This window comes from Chaetodon auriga, chromosome 17 (genome assembly GCF_051107435.1).
Source record: "Chaetodon auriga isolate fChaAug3 chromosome 17, fChaAug3.hap1, whole genome shotgun sequence".
NCBI classification, from domain to species: domain Eukaryota; kingdom Metazoa; phylum Chordata; class Actinopteri; order Chaetodontiformes; family Chaetodontidae; genus Chaetodon; species Chaetodon auriga.
The window spans coordinates 1,864,281-1,881,200 of NC_135090.1; the positions used below are offsets into that span (position 1 = coordinate 1,864,281).

The 16,920-nt window shown below is 38.5% G+C and overlaps 1 protein-coding gene across 1 annotated transcript; it reads right to left on the bottom strand.

The window, feature by feature from the left end:
* Positions 1–6,380: 6,380 nt before the first annotated feature.
* Positions 6,381–8,606, bottom strand: tnfa (tumor necrosis factor a (TNF superfamily, member 2)). Its single transcript, XM_076754801.1, has 4 exons — positions 8,362–8,606; positions 8,208–8,235; positions 7,889–7,945; positions 6,381–7,179 (listed from the first exon to the last, which is right to left on the bottom strand). Exons 1-4 carry the CDS (start codon positions 8,530–8,532, stop codon positions 6,704–6,706), a joined length of 732 nt encoding a protein of 243 aa, XP_076610916.1. The 5' UTR covers positions 8,533–8,606; the 3' UTR covers positions 6,381–6,703.
* Positions 8,607–16,920: the final 8,314 nt, after the last annotated feature.

Sequence of the window (16,920 nt, forward strand, 5' to 3'; positions counted from 1 at the left end):
AAGTGTGTGATTGGTCTCACTCCTTTAAAACAGAATTAAACTAGCTGAGGTGACTATTGTGGTTAAAATTTTGGTCAATCAAGCGACTTCCTTTGGTCAAAGACAAAAGGGCGTGAACCCGGAATCGCTGCTTGGGGCTGTATTTCAATAATTTATTTGCAGGCAAGTTATGTTAGTGTCACTCTAGATTCATAATGGACTGGAGCTTCTTATGCATATGTGACTGAGGTTAGCAACAGTTAGCAAATGTAATTTTTTGTTGATGACAAAATGTACGCCTATGGGAGAAGTAATGAAGACTGCATATATTTTTAACAATATTTATTTATGGTAAATATACTATATATTTTCAAGGGACATTTTCAGCATTTGTTTTTCTATTTCGCCTTTGTCCTGCGAAGTATGCTTATAATAATCTGTGTGTGTTCTTTCATTTTGGCAGAAAAAGTCATATGACATTGATGTTTTAGTGTGTTTGGCCACTGGCAACAACTGTTATTGTTACTGTGACACAATAAACTTTTGCTCTTTCATAGTTTTCTTGTTTGCCAAAAAAAAAAAAAAAAAAAAAAAAAACAGGCAGAGCTATGGAAGCTGATCAAGGTGGATTTTCACAAAAAAAAATTATTTACAAGAAAATTAGTCAATGCATAAACATTTAAATAAACAGAACTCTAATCAGACTATTATAACTTAAACAGAAAGCAACTGAACAGACTGAACTAGCCAAACAAAGACCAAAAAAACTTCACAAAGATTAAACCTACCTAACAAACTGCACAGGGGAACATACCCTATACTGACTGATCAGACCGTTTGTGAGACAAAGGGGATAACAAAAACAAACATTCCCAACTAGACTACAAATAAAACAAAACAGGACAACTAGTCTGTCAGTAGAAATATTCTGATAATTAACCTAAACACCAAAAACTACTATAATTAAATATAATTAAAGAAATAATGAAAATACTAAACATTCTAATCCCCCCGATGCTGCAGGCACTTGGTACAGTCCAATTGGCCATTTCCTGTATTTAGCAGCTCTCCTCCAGCAGCTGTATTCTTTGCTCAGGTCTGGCCAGATGTTCTTCGCTCTCTCACTCAACACTTGTAACTCAAAAGACAAACTATGAGAACTTAAGGCAAACTGCAGTTTGACTGTACAGACTAAATGTGCGCACTACAAATAGAAACTAGTGAACTGTCAACTTATACTAAATAAATATGTATATGTTGCATTAAAACAAAAGCTATGTGTCATTGTTTATGTGTTTGCTGTCTGCATGTGCCATGTGGGTGTCATGAGGTCAAAGGGCCAACTAAATGAATAATTGAATGTAAAGAAAACTAAGGGGAGTGTACGAGGGTTACTGACATTCATGCAAGCTGTGTGGCAGCAGTTGCAGCACTCACAGGGACCTTAAAGAGACACACTAGTGTTTCAGACAGACATGAATTTAAGTGCTGCATGAATGGACAGTCTTTTTTTTAAAACATTAAAGCATGAAATTTCTCATAGACAGCCAAAATAAATGAATGAGCCTGAAAATTAGCATAATAAGGTACTTGATGATGATGATGATGATGATGATGATGATGATGATGATGATGATGATAAATTCACTATCTTGGACATTAGTACAAAACTACTGCTGGAAGCATTATGATTTTGCAAATAGCTACATTACCTGAATCCTATGGTGAAATACCGTTCAAACCAAGAGCACCACTACATGTGGTGCTGCAACTGGTGCTACCATCCAGTTTCCATTTTTGGTTCCAGCGACATATCTATGGTACCAGATGGATTGCCACATAATTTGCTACAGAGTGCTGATGTTAGCACACACATTGCAGAAATAGTGATTCAGTCAGTGGAGGGTTCCATCAGGGGCAATCCTCTCTCATATATGGAGCAACTCAGTTAAAAAGGTGAGAACATGTCAGTTTCAACCACAGTGGGTTCTTCAGGCTGTGGTTGGGGAGGTGCTCCATTGTTTGCACTGTACTGAGCACACTGCAGTGGCAGTATAGTTTTCATACTAATCGTTCACACCCTGATTTGAATCATTCCAAAGTAGACTGAAGAACTTGAATTTTAAATATTTTGTGATTTTACATTTATATACTTAGAAACGTACAATGGTGACATTTATTCTGCTGATTGGCTTGATACACTGATTTCAGTCTTATTATCCAGTCCTATTGCAATGTAGTGGAAGTCATTGCAGTTCAAAAAAAAGACCGAGTTTTCTGGTTTTCTGATGGTGAGGTACAGTGGTGTGTTCAAAGCTGACTTTAACAAGATGAAAAGGTGGAGCTAAAGCAATGAGTTACTGATATCTTCAGCCTCATCCCAGTTTAACAGAAGTTTATTTGTAAGATATCACTTCAGTACCAAGATCCATCAACCTCCAGAAAAGCTAATATTTACCTTCAACCGACAGCAACCAAACAACAGTTGGTCCATCAGCTGAGAATAAAGAAATGTGTCCACTACAAAGTCTGCATATTTATATTATGTCATTTATTCAAGCAATTCCAAGTCAGTGTGCATCAAAATAACCAGCCTACATGTGAAATAGCATCATCAATAACATTTATACCAGTCACAGTGCTAGTCTATAACATCATAGTGACTGTCCTCTCCAGGACATTACAGGTAATACAAGAAAGTAGCCCGAACATCAGATTAATCAACACTGACACAGCTAGCATTGAGGTGTTTCAGCACAATCCGAACACACCACGCTGTTATCAACTGTTACTATCAATTTACTACTGTGAATCTGGAGCAGAGGTCAGCAACTTTTTTCTGTGATGAGCGACAATTTCTTTTAATCTGCCAGTGGCCAGTGTATTCACAAGATCCCCTCTGTCACTCATTCATACATACAAAATCATGCTGTGATGTAAGATACTAATAAGTAAGATGTGAACTTGGCTTTCTGAAGGCAACTGGACTTGTTTGTGGTTCTAGAGGACGCTTCGTCTCTTATCCAAAAGGTCCAGTTGCCTTTGGAAGCACTTAGTCACTACCATGACCTGGATGAATGAGAATCTTCACAGACATAGTGCAATCCCTGTTCCTGCCTTTTGCTGCTTATACTTGTTATGCCTGGTCTGTATGTTGATACTTGTAGCTACACACATACCTCTGAATTGTCTGTTGTCATTGATGTCCACACTATCATCCACAGCCCGACTGAACACCTGTGCATTTGTCAGTGCAATAGTTTGCTGGATGTGTACTTTTTCTGCCATATCACTAAAGCTCCTCTCAACAGTTTTTGAGGACAAACACAAATTTGTAATTGCAGATGTGATGGTGTCTTTATTTGGCAGTGAGCTATAGAGGTGTTGGCCACCTTTGGACTTAACCAGTTGTTTCCCCACCGCTTTGAGTCTTAATAGCCTTAAATTTAATGGGCATCTCATCTAACTGCCAGCAAGCAAATAATAAAGTCATAACAATGTCTGGGTTCAGCTCAAACAGCAGCACCCCTGCCTCATGCTTCATGAAGGAAATTAAAAATAAAAAATATATATATACCTATACCTATATATAGTTGTATATATGTATATGTATATATGCAGAAGAGTTGTAAAGTGATTATATGAATTATTTATATAGCAAAGAGAAAATGAAATTACGATTTGGAGACAAAAATTGAAAGCCCAGTATATTCCCAAGCCGAGAAATACTTTCCACTGTTGGTGTCTGGTGCTGCTCTGTAGGTTGCTGGAGGAGGAAGCAGGGGGATTACCAGATGAGCAGGGAGTTCCCCTCCTCCCTTGCACTCTGTGTAGCTGCTGAGGAACTGTTAGTCCACTGGAAACTTTCTCACTGCATTGTAAGAACTGTATTGTAAATGAATAGTACAGCAAAGGCAAGTCATGGTTTCTTCTGTAATACCAAGGCTATAATTATCCACTGTCACTGATGATGAGATCACAGGGGCGCTCCGTCGACTTTTTACTTGAAAATAGCACAACCCCCCTCCACTGGCATTTCATGAGTAAAGAAAATACTGTCAGAGCCATCATGCTTGAAATCAACAGGAATCCTTTTTTTTTTTTTTTTTTTTTTTTTTTTTTGTGGAGATAGGAACTGTCCTCATTAAGGCTGCCGTTGATTGTCTTTTTAAAATCCTCCCACTTAATCAACATAAATGAAAAGTCAGACTTCAACAGAAAGTAATGCTGCACTTTCACAATAGACTTTAGAAGAACACATCTTTCATATGTTGAGAGAGAGAAGTATTGAATTTGGGTTTATTGCTCAACACCATTTATAGCTACAGCAGCCAGGAAGTCCAAATTTGGGCAAAGGGCCTGCGCAGATGTGGGTGAGCAAGTGAGTTAGTGAATAGTAACCACAGCAACTGACTTTGATAGGCAGTCAGTTAAATAAACATCCTCCTAATGGTGCAACATTTTGTATCTTTTTGTTCTGTCAGTCAGCCAGTTTATACTATCTTCTGTCATTTTCAACCCTGCCATTTTTTCCCTGTGCAGTTGTCCCAAGGCTGCCCCCATTTTTTCCTCACATCTTGACCTCCACACCTGCTTTCACACATCCTCCCAATTCCCTCATTACTTCCCCAGCACATACAGTAAACCTGCTCTTTACGATTGCACCCAGGCAGATCATCTGTTCTTCCATCCAGCATTAGCATTCAATTCATTCTTTTGAATTTTTGCCTCCCTGTTTAGGCCCTTTAGGTTTGATTGCCTGTTAGGGCTGTCTGATTGTTTCCAACTAACAATATTGTAATATTTGTTTGAATGGTAACAGTCTGTTCCTGAATCATGCATTTGAGTCCATACTTTGTTTTACTGAGACATTACAAAACAATCTGGTTTGTATGGATTCACTCAACTCAAATTTGTTCCTTGTTCCTGGCTGTTCAAGCCAATATCATCCACTGCCACAAGCAGCAGCTTACGAACATCACTAGTGGCCTGCAGGAGATCTCTGCCCATCTCAAGCCCATCATGGAATTAACCTGTGTGCAGAGCCAGGAGCTGCAGTCCAGGTTCAGCAGTCAATGCCTCCTGCAAGCTCCCTCTCCACCAGTTCCTTGTCCTAGTTGAACTTATGAATGGTTCTCCAGGGATCAGGTTAGTGTTGTCCTTTCCTCAATTTGCCATCCCTTGTAGTCAAACTGCAGCTCTCCTGACCCTCCTTTCACTGGAAGGGTGAGAAATTGGGCTACTTGAGAGTGGGAGAAGTGGACCACTGTCTACCTTTAGTAATGTTATTTTCCACTGAGGTCAGTAAAGTTTTACACCACACAACCCCTGGAACACCAGGGAGCTCAGAGCTTGCTAAATCTTCACCAGGTAGGGAAGTTGGTGACTGATTATTCCACCAAGATTGAAATTGTTGTTGAATTTTCAATTTCTTCATATAGCAGAGGTTTTAAACATTATTCCCCTGTGGACGCACCTGAAACATTTGAAGCTTGCTCCATTCCATGGGTGTTTAGTTGGTTACGATTCATAGATTGGTTAGTGACAAACAAGTGTATTTCTACATGTACATGCAGTATACTGGCAAACGTGCGTGTTCACATTGAGCATTGGGATAGACAGCATTGGGATAGACAGCAGCAGAGTTTTAGATGGTTTTGTGGATGTTGTGACACATTCTTTTGCTCCAAAAGAGCAAGTTACAAACTTATTCTGGGCCAGCAAGTGTTACATACTCGATACATAGATTTTGACAGTGAGCGTTTTGATTATGTAAACTCCTCCTCTGCAGCAGTGAGCCAAATCTCCTCCCAGAATGTTCACCAATTTTATTGTTCAGGCATTTGGTCAGTTGGACTGATAAACATGAGTGTGTTGTAATATGTGCTTGTCCTAATCACCTCAAAAATGCAGTGAATTACACATACAGCCTTCTAATGAAGCTTTGGCTGCTACTCCTGTAGCACAAATGAAGCAACACAGGCCTCACAGACAGAATTTTCTTTTCAATCTGATTTTTTATTTAGACATTTTTACAGCACCACAGGCACCATGGCATTTTCTGAAAATGTCAATAAACATTACATTGACAAAAACCTGGTTCAAATTCAGGTTACATAATGATTTCATAAATTATTTATAAAATTCCACACAAATATTGTTTAGGGCATTCATCAGAATAACACATGGAAACACAGAAATAAATAAATAAATAAATAATTCAATAAATAATTCAATAAATAATTCAATAAATATAATAATCTTATGTTGAGTAAATACATCCACTAAAATCCACTTCTGTCAGCCTGTAGTGACACAATAAATATGTAGCAATCATAGTACATTCAAACAAATGTCAAAGACAGTAGATGAAGCATTGCAGTACTGCAAAAGGTACTGACATTAAGGCAATAGTACACAGTACATAACATTATAGACTCATAGAGATATCTATGGTTATACATTACTTAATAGTGGGCTCTGTTGTTCATTGCTGTTAGCATAACTCAGTTTACTTGCTAATGCAATCACTTAAAGTTTGGTGTAAAGTCTATAGTGAAAGTTGCAATGACTGTTTCATGCAGAGTAAACTCTCTGTGGACATCTTCATTCAATGATGTAAGTGAGTTCAGGTTGGGGCAGCAGGCTGTAGGTCTCACACTAGCCTGATGGCTTTTCTTCATGTACAATGATATTTTCACCTGTTGTCATCAGTCACCTGTCCTCACAAGGCAAACACACCAAAGAAAGTCTTCCCCTGCTCGTCCTCCAGGTAGGGCAGCATCTTCTCCTCCATCACAGTCTTCAGTCTGTCCCCTTTGCTCAGGTTGAACACAGCTCCCATGTACACAGCTGAGAACCAGTTCCCCTCCTGATCCGGATCATTGCTGGCTGTCTTTTGGCAGGCAGTGCGGACAGAGTGCAGGATGGTCTCGTAGGACTTCTTGGCATCATCATTCCCATATGTGCTGGACCAGCGCTTCACAGTGTGGCTCAGGTGAACCATTGGCTTTGAGGTGGTGTCATCAGTGTCACTGTTGCTGCAGCTGACACGGAAAGACGCTTGGCTGTAAATGAAGTAAAGGCCATTTCTAGGAATCACAATTTCGTTGTTGTCAAGTTCCAGCCCTCCTTGAGAGTAGGACTGATCCACCTCATTTTTCCATTCCACTGAGGTGGTCATGGCAGGGTTGTATTCTCCTGTTGACAAGTAAAAAGAGATTGTGATGGAGATGATCACAAATGTCTGACAGTTGGAGTATAATAAGAATTGATGATTAAGGCAAAGGTTTGAAACATTTTTCAGCAAGGACAAGGAGGATTCCAGCGAATGTTATTATCCATCAGAATGTGGAGTTTATCTTCGATGTGGCTCATGAATAAACAAGTATTTTATGATGAAATGCATTACAGTTAAATGACACAATTAATTATGTTGCAGTTGGACCCTACCACAGCCTTAGCTTTACTTTGCTTCAAGTATTTGAAGTACCCACCCAAGGGAACAAAATTTCCATAATGGGCCCCAAAAATTCTTAAACAGTCCTTAGAATTCCTTCAAAAACCCCTTCATCAGACATCATCACAAAGCTATACCGTTTTCTTCACTTAAGAACCCAGAGAACTTTCTCAAGAAGGCCTAAATCTCCCACAAGAGGCCCTAGAATTCAATCAAGAAGCATTCAAATTTCCTCACGGTACTGTAACCCTCACCCTGATCTACTAAATGGCCTGTAGAACTCAAAGACCAGTGGTTTCAGAACCACTTGACTAAGAAAACCAATAGTTAAGATCATACACTGAGAGTGCCTGTCCAAATTATGTCTGCCATCAATCTTGTCATATTGTGCTCACTATATGTATCAAAAACCCACATATTCTTTAGTGATTGTTTTGTGTTTGTTTTTACCTTGTAAATGAATGGCCGCTCTTACATTTGAAATTTGCCTCAATGTGTGATGAAGATCTGGAAAGAAGAGAAGACAGAGGTTTATAAAGTAAAGCATACCACAAGAGCTCCACTTTTTTCGACGTGCACTTTTCTGGTGCACTGTGGTGCACACAGTATCAGAATAAGAGTAGCATAAGTGTCTATTGATTTTACAACAGATAGAAACTGAAGAAACACTGGAGTCTAATGAGATCAGCTAATTACAAAGATTACAAAGCTATTGTATCAACCTTAAAAGTACACTAGTGAATTTCAGAGATGGATTTGTTTTACTCACCAAAACTGTCTTCATCTTGTCCTGTTCCCTGTTTCAAGAAGAAATGTAATAAGAGAATGTTACAGAGTGGCTGGGTTCACGTGAGTTGGGCCACTCACTGTGAGAGACATCCAGGCCCTTCAATAATTCAGACTAATCTAAGATGTGTTCTTACCTTGGCATGCCTGTTGAAGACAAGAACAGCAGCAGCAGCAGCGGCGAGGCAGAGTGTGAACGCCAACAGGGCTGTGGTTAGCTTTGAGCTGGGTTTGATATTATGTGTTGTTTGTTTCCTGGCTTCTGTGGTGGCAGTGGCGTCCAGTAGTACCTTGCATTCACCCTCCATTGTTTTGTATGAGTTCCTTTGATCACTTCAAGTCAAGCTGAGCTCTTAGCAGCCTTATTTGTGAGCTTTCTTTCTTCTTCTACTGCCGCTCTGAATTGTAGACTGACACTCAGTGAGTGGCTCTTTTAAAAACAGTTTCCTCCTGGGGGGAAACTCCAGTGATGTCACTCATTATGACTGAGTGGAGATTTGATGAGGAAGAGAGACCCAGAAGCAGGGACCACACACTCCTACACACATGGCATCTATATGACTGTATCATCCCGATAGCACATACACACAAATACCTGTGTAGAAAACCCTTTTACAACTGACAAGCCTACAGATACTCACACAGAGACATGGATACGCACTTAGTAACACAAGTTCACAAACACACAGATGCTCACATTCTGCCATACACCTGTATACGCAAGACAGCTACAGAAAATCCACAAAACACACCTAGTATTTCAGTTTAGATTAAAACTGAATATTTTAGTCGATCATACCAACAAATGTAGTGTTTGCGTATGTTGTGGTGTACTGGTCATCTCTATGTGGGTCAAACATATGGAAACCAGGTTAAAGTGTGGGGTAGAACACGCACATCATTCAGTTATTCATCACGACAGCTACCATTTTGCTAGCACTGACAAAAATGTGCCCTCGCTTAAAGTAAAACATGAACTGCAACTGACGTGTCCTTGTTGATATGCAGCACATTGTGTCACTTCCCTTTAGTTTGAAAATAGACCGATGTAAAGCAGGACCTTGTAGTTCTGCATGAAGAGTTTTGATAATCGTGTAATATTTCTATTGTACTGGCTTGCAACAAGGTGATTGTAAAAAGGAAGTCATGATCCAATACATAAAACTCAATCTTTTTATGATAAATAGGATGAATTATATTGGAATTCAAAAACTATATGTGGTAGGTGACCAAAAACGTGTGATTACGTACCAACATCATTCTCATAGATGACAAAAGAATCTCACCACAACATTGTCACCTCAAGGCCCTGTTTAGTAGGTGTTCTGGAGCTTTCAATCTCATCCCATGATCTTCATCAGCAGATTAGACTTTGACTTTACTTTCTTGATCCCAATTGGGAAATTCTTTTGTTGCAGCAGCAGGTTAAACATACACATAAACATAAAATATATACAATAAAAAAGAATAAGGATGAGAATAAAACTAAGAGAAAATAATGTTCTTAAAAAATATAACGAAGTATGTAAACATAGAATAGCAGCAATTCTTGAAATATAACTAAGTATATAAGAATTGCTGCTAATCTATGTTTATATATTTGATGCTGTTGGCCCAATTATGGAATTGTAGATTTAATTTCAGTTGATCAAAAATGACTTGAAATTGACTTTCTTACTGGACATTTTAGGCCAGTCAGTAAAGAGATGGTAGCAAACAAGGGAAGAATGAGTATATAAATGTTGTGCGACAAAAATATCTGGCTGGACTCAAGATTGCAGCTAATGGACCCCTCCACCACCAGGGCAAGCATCAAAGTTAATTCTCATAATACTCATGTGTATATATTCATATTGTCTAGGCTCAAGGTCATAGGGGGAAAAGAAATACAGTGCAATGTAGATAAGAAATCTGATAAGAAACTGGTACATTCAGTTGGAATTTAAGTTTTATATGTAATCTAAAACCAAAAACTGAATAATTTTCATAGCCATTCAGGTTACATGGTGTCTATGACAACATCACAGAGCAACCACAACTATCAGTAACATCTCAGATGAGTAAGAATGAGTGTGGATGTTTCATGTCTATTAGCAGACAGGAGTGTGTGTAGGAGAGTTAGTCAGAGTTTGACTCAATGAAGATCAATACTAGCTTAGATTTGTTGCCATACATTTCAGCAAACAAGATGAAAAGTTGGGGTAAGACTGAGATAACTCCAGGTTTCTTAAGTCATAAGAAAAAGTCGGGTGTGACAAGCGGTTTGCTCGCCTTTTTCTCATCACAGGCAACCCGCATCCTGGAAAGAGGAACATCCACCTACTGTACGCTTACTGCCGTAACTGTAAAAAAGCCACAAATATATCAGACGTAGATCTTTTGGATAAGAGTAATATATGAAGAAAACATTTAAATCACAGTGCAAGTCGAAAAGTCACTCTGAACTTGCCATTCCCATCTGCAAAACTATCTAACACAAAGAAATTCATCTCACACTATCACTCAGTTTGAGGCTGGATTGACCTCTTGACCCTGCAAACACATTGTTTCATGTGGATAACAGATGTTTATTTCCTGATGGCAGAAGTCCTAGTCTGGATTAACACCAAAGTCGAATAGTTGGCTCCAAGCATAAAGAATCTGCCACTATATTTCACAGAAAGCCACTCTAATACTAAACTATCTTGGTAGAAATAATGTAAATGTAAAGATTGTGATTTAATCATAGATGACTTAGAATTACAATTTCATTTTCATATGTAACAGATTATGAAGTTAAGGTTGTGCAAAATATCAGCAGTTGTTATATTAAGGAGGTTTCGTGGTTGTATCACAAATCTCATGTCAGCCATGTGACTCCTTCGCGGAAGATCAGTCTTTTCATTTGTTAGAATAACAGTAATCACATTTTAACAGCCACATTTCATGTCTACAGAGGGTGAGTCTTTCATACTCTAAATATGTTGTGGGTGGAGTATCGCCTTAAGGTGGTGAATGAGGTCACTGATGGTATGCCAGATAAGATGAGCTTGTTCTGTTTAAAATATATCTTACAGCTAAAGTGTGTACATACAGCGTGTACGGTCCGTTCAACAGCTGGATTGCTAACTGAAAACTGCCCTTGGGTTCTATCACATACAATGTAGATCTTATCCTTCTAGCTTTTAATTTCTATTGGCTTTAAAAACAGAAACATCACCAAAAAAAAAAAAAAAAAAAAAAAAAAAACAATGAGCAGTCAGATGATCAGACAGGTAGTAAAGTTTTAACAAGGGGTAAGCTGTATTAGCTAAAACCACTTTATTTTTGAGAGTAAAACTCAGTGTGAATGTAACCACAATGTCTAATAACATTGTGTTGCACAGGAATTCTGTCAGAGGTCTATGTTATTACTGTTAGGAATGATGCCCAAAACTACAATTTCCTAAATTCTTTTTGCTTTTATTAAATTCCAACAAATTAATTTGACACACTGCAAACCTGGGTCCAAGTAGTATTCCAGCATAGTCTAACTGGTTAGTATGTATAGGACAGGCAAAATGTAATGTAGTCTGCTTTGTGCACTGTGCTGCCACTTCAAGATGACAGGGAACATACACAATGCACAGAGAGGGAGGAACAGCTGTCTGTGTGGCCCACAGCTCCTTTTTGTTTAATTCAGGCCTAGTCAAAGATAAGATAAAGAATAACCTGTAGACTACTTTCCACTCATTTTTTCTATAACAGAATAAATACCTGAATATAACGGGATCATCATTTCAGAAATAGTTAAAGTACAATATGTGACCATGGTAAAACTTGAGCAGTAGCAATATTGCTGAAGTTCCTAATTTGTAAGAATGAGCCCTGACATTGGAATTTTTTAATATCAGCTACTTTCAAACAGCTGATAACATGCCATCATGTGGTCCCCGCCCACGTCTTCTACCACATGGATTTACTACTGTGCTGTGTTAACTGGATACTGAAAGTTAGCTGATCACATGCTAGGCTTACAGGCTAACAGGCTGATATTTCACATGCACAATACAAATAATGTGTATCTGTGTCAGAGTTCTAATAAAAAAAGAAGCACATTTACTGTGGAAACACAGTTATCTTCTGACAACCATTGTTATTCTGTATTGCTGCAATAATCACATTTCATTTTAGACTGCAATTACGGGATTCTCTCAACCCGTGCGCTTCACATAGAACTGTACTTGTTTACTACACTGATGGTGAAAATATGGGAAATCACACACACACACTGATCAGAATCACAGGACTGTATTTAACCTGGATTATCATGAGGACAATGTTTTATGGCAGTGACAAACACCAATAGAAAGCATAGCATAGAAAAACTATTTAAATAAGAATAACAAACAGAGTGAATATTTTTTTTAATATTTACTTAAAATGTTTTAGTTCTTTTTCCAGAAACTGCCCTCTACATGGTTTTGCATACATTTCCTAAGTATTTGTATCTCATTTTAATTTGGGTTTGAAAAAAATTGTCAAGAAAAAATTCCCTCATGTTGTGGTACATCACCCTGCTCTTCACGTTTTTCTTGTTCTAAATCTGCCACAAGAAAGTAAACTCCCTTCATCTAAAAAAAGACTTGATACTCTCCCCAGAGCCACAGAGGAAAACGCAGTAATGTTTGTAGACTGATGCACTGCTCAGCTTCCTCATTACAAGATCATCTGTTCAGCTTAAATATATGAAAAGTAAAACATCGAAAAATACTGGGTTATACAATTAATATGCGGTAGCTCATACATGAGTACAACTTGATAACCTTAATTTGATGTAGTTCCTCTTAAATGAGAAAATAAGCATTTACACATGGAGAGATCCTGTGAAAGTATGAACCACTGGAATCTCCATCAGGGAGAGTGGCCAAATTTGTATACTTGCAGATCCATAATAGAGAAGCATACAGTTGCTCCTCACTGTGCCTGTGTACAATTCCATGGAGTCAGGCCTGGATTGGCAGTTCACATGTGTGAGGCGATCTGCACCTCTGGGGCCCAGTCAGACTCAGCCCCAAATCCACCATGGGTTTGCCACTATATTAGCTCACGCCACATTAAGAAGAAACATTATCACTTTGTTCCTATCCACGAGGTGGAAAAAGGCAGAGGTCTTGGCATGCTGATTTTCAACTGCAGAATCTTGTCCTCGGTACATGTAAAGGAACCTCCCTGGGGAAGGAGCCAGAGCTAGTGCAGGAGAGCGATGCCAGGGCGATGGACTTTTTGTTATTAATCCATTTTTTCACTACGTCTCGGCCTGCACATTTAACTGAGAATATTTCATGTTTAAGAAAAATATACTCAATGATTTATCAGTATTGTAATGGCTAGAAAAATTATCATGCCCAGACGTCAGCAATTTCAAATAATCAATTACTTTTTCCTATTAATAATAGCCATAAAAGACAAATTAAATGTTTCTATGAATTGATATAAAAGATGGAAGTTGTTCCTAAATTTTTAAAAACAGAAGAGGAAGAATATAAAAGAAAGTATTATGAAAAATTGTAATACATAATCCTTTATAGGAGCGGCCCATTTTTAATTTTTTAAGTTTTACATGTTACCTGTTACTTTGTCATTCACCTCACACATAGGTCATACTGAACCTTATCTTGGCATCTGGAGTGTGATTATTGTACCTGTTGCCTAAGTGTTTCCATTAACCTAATTCTTTCTAGGGGGTTTTCACACAGTGCTTTGACAAAGCTTCCCCTTTTGTTTGTCCTTCTTAGATACAGGTAGCAGAAGCTTTCCTTCCATTTTAGGGGAATAGAACTGTGCATTACTCAAACAAGAGTGTCAACCACATGAAAAAGTGATATGTGGAGGAAGGCTTCAAGTTAATGATTCAGTGAAAATAAGAGAGGTTGTTTGAGGACAGAAGGGGAAAACCCCCATATCTTCCCTTTTGGGTGTGATTCAGATTTCAACCCCTGTAAAATGAGAATCATTTCACCAAATGTTGGTCAATAAATTCCCTTTGGTCAGTAACTGTTTGGAGCATATAGTCAAAGGCTATGCCTCGTCTTGATAGAGCCAGAAAAATGCAGCATCTGTCTACACTATGTGGCCGTGGCTGCTGATGGGGATATGGACACTTGTGTGATAGTTAACATGTGAATGTGACACAATAGACATTAATGTGCTGCTATGAAAGCCTCCAGTCCTCTGGTTTCATGCTTTCCACCAGAGGCTGTGGGGAGTTGCTGCCACTAAGCCTCAAAGTATTTGTGAGGTTCAATGCTGATATTGGGTGAGAAGGTCTGATTCTTAGTTGGCATTCCAGTTCATCCCAAAGGTGCTGTATGGAGTTGAGGTCAGCGTCTGTATTTATCCAACAGCTGAAGGTGGACTTGTACTTCACCTGAGAAAGATGACAGTGAAAAATCCTTCAGTTTTTCTCCAGAGCTCCAGAGGTCAAATGAATCCTCCAGTACAAAGTCAGATAAGACACATGTATGCTCTGGAGTAATTATCCAAAATATCATTGGTCATGGTGAGTAATAAGTTAACTGAAGCAATATGAATAATTCAGAATTCACATTCAATTTTCTTTTCTCTTTTTGTATATTTATTACTGGTGCAAGCAACAAGATTAAAGCTGGCATTGATTTCTTTAGAAAGCACTTTCAGTGGTACTAAGTTCTCCTTATCAGATTATTTCTCTGAGAGAGGAGGGAGCTGGGCCAAGGGCCTGGGCTGGAATCAAACCATGGCAGCTACAATAAGGACTCATCCTAGATACAGGCTATGTGCTCTGCTAGGTAAGCTGCCAGAGTGCTCCAAATAAACCTTGTTTTAAACTTTAAAAGAAGAGGTGGGGTAACCTTCATCTCCAATTGGTTATTCCTGCTCTGAGCATACATGAGATTAGTCATCATCACCTAAGTTTTGATCTTAAAGGTCACTCCTACACTTCACTGTAAGTAGGAGAAAATAAATGTGTCTTATTTGCGGTGTAGCTCTTAGAGGTGTGACAGATATGAACTCGTGGCTCTGTCCAGGTCAGTCAAGTTCTTGCACACCAAAGTGGGACAACCATTTCTTAATGGACCTGTGTTTATGCACAGCAGCATTGTCATTTTGAAAGAGGAAAGGGTTAAGTACAAACTGTTGCCACAAAGCTGAATGAAAACTATTGTCTAAAATACCATTTAATTGTATGCTGTAGCATTAAGATTTCCTGTTTTTAGAATAAGGGGTTTAGCCCAAACTATGAAACAGCTCCAGAACAAAAGTACACAAAAGTTTGTATCTACATACTTTGGTCATATGATAAACGTATCTATCTAGTCATCTGAACCAAACATGAGCAGTGATCCTACCAACCTCTGTCCAATGAGGAAATGAAAATACAAATCATTCCAGAGGATTAGAAATGATTTCAGTCACATGGGGGACAGGTTAGCACATGAATTTGAGATAATGCGATGTGATGATTTGGGGAAAAAATAGGAAACACCAAAGTTATGCAACAGTGGCTGGGTAATGAAGCAATGCAGGATTCCTGTTGAACTTTCTGTCTGGGTGAGGCTCAGGAGAGATCGAGAGGGAGGGAGGGGGGTGGAAGGGATGTAGAACACTGGAGTTTTGTAGAGGTGGATGAAACCAGGTAGAAAGAAGCTATGTGAAACCTGTGGTTTCCTGTCTCTTTTTCTAGAGTAAACCACTGAGCCGCTGCGTATGCATAATGTTTGTTCCTGTTGTTGGTGATGCAACAGCATTTTCCACAATCATGGAGGAGTGGTATGTCACACAACACTCTGAGCCGTATTCATAAGGTCACTGCTAACATTTAATTAATTACAAATACTACTATTATGAGTAAAAGTGCTACTTCAACTTAAACCACTGCTCCTTCAAATAATGTTACAACTGCCACTCTTTGAGCATTAACTCATTTTTATTTGTTGAATGAGTTTCATATGAGAAGTAGTGTCAAAATACCTCTAAAATAAACAAGAATAAAAAGGAAATGATGAAATGATGGTTTTGTGGCCAAATATGAAAGACTGAATGTCACAGTGCACATCACATCTTATTTACTACAATAATAATGGATCAAATGACAATGTGTAATGTTAAAGGTGTCACTCATAGTGACCAACTTACAGAGAATTATCACACATTTCTACAATCCTCCTTCAAGGGGATTTTTAGCATCTGTTAGAACATAGTTTTGTTTTTATGGCCCACAGATTTTGTTTTCATGACTCAATTTTAGGAGCAGGCAGCTGTTTATTTGAAAAATTCAAATAATTTCAAACATTTTCAATTGCAGTGAGGAGCTTGACATCAGTATTTCTAAATTTGCGGTTATGCTAGCTACTGAGCAGAATGGAGAGTGCAGTCACAACAGAGATACTTCTCTCAGGATGTGGTGGAGACTCAGCCAGAGTTCAAATGAGAAAGAATATTGGACTTAGATTTATCAGGCAACCAAGTACATGACTGCAGAACAGTTTTATGTGGTGACAATATCCCAAGATTGTGTATGGCCAAAAAAAGTTGTTATTGTTTATTTTGTTGCTTTAGTCTTGGCATGAAATGCAAAATAAATAAATAAAAATAAAGTCACCTTGCCTTGCCCAGTTAAAGCCAGCACTACTGCTGCAATACTACAACATATTACTGCCCTACAGCACTGCAATGAAAAACCACAGACTAGAGAC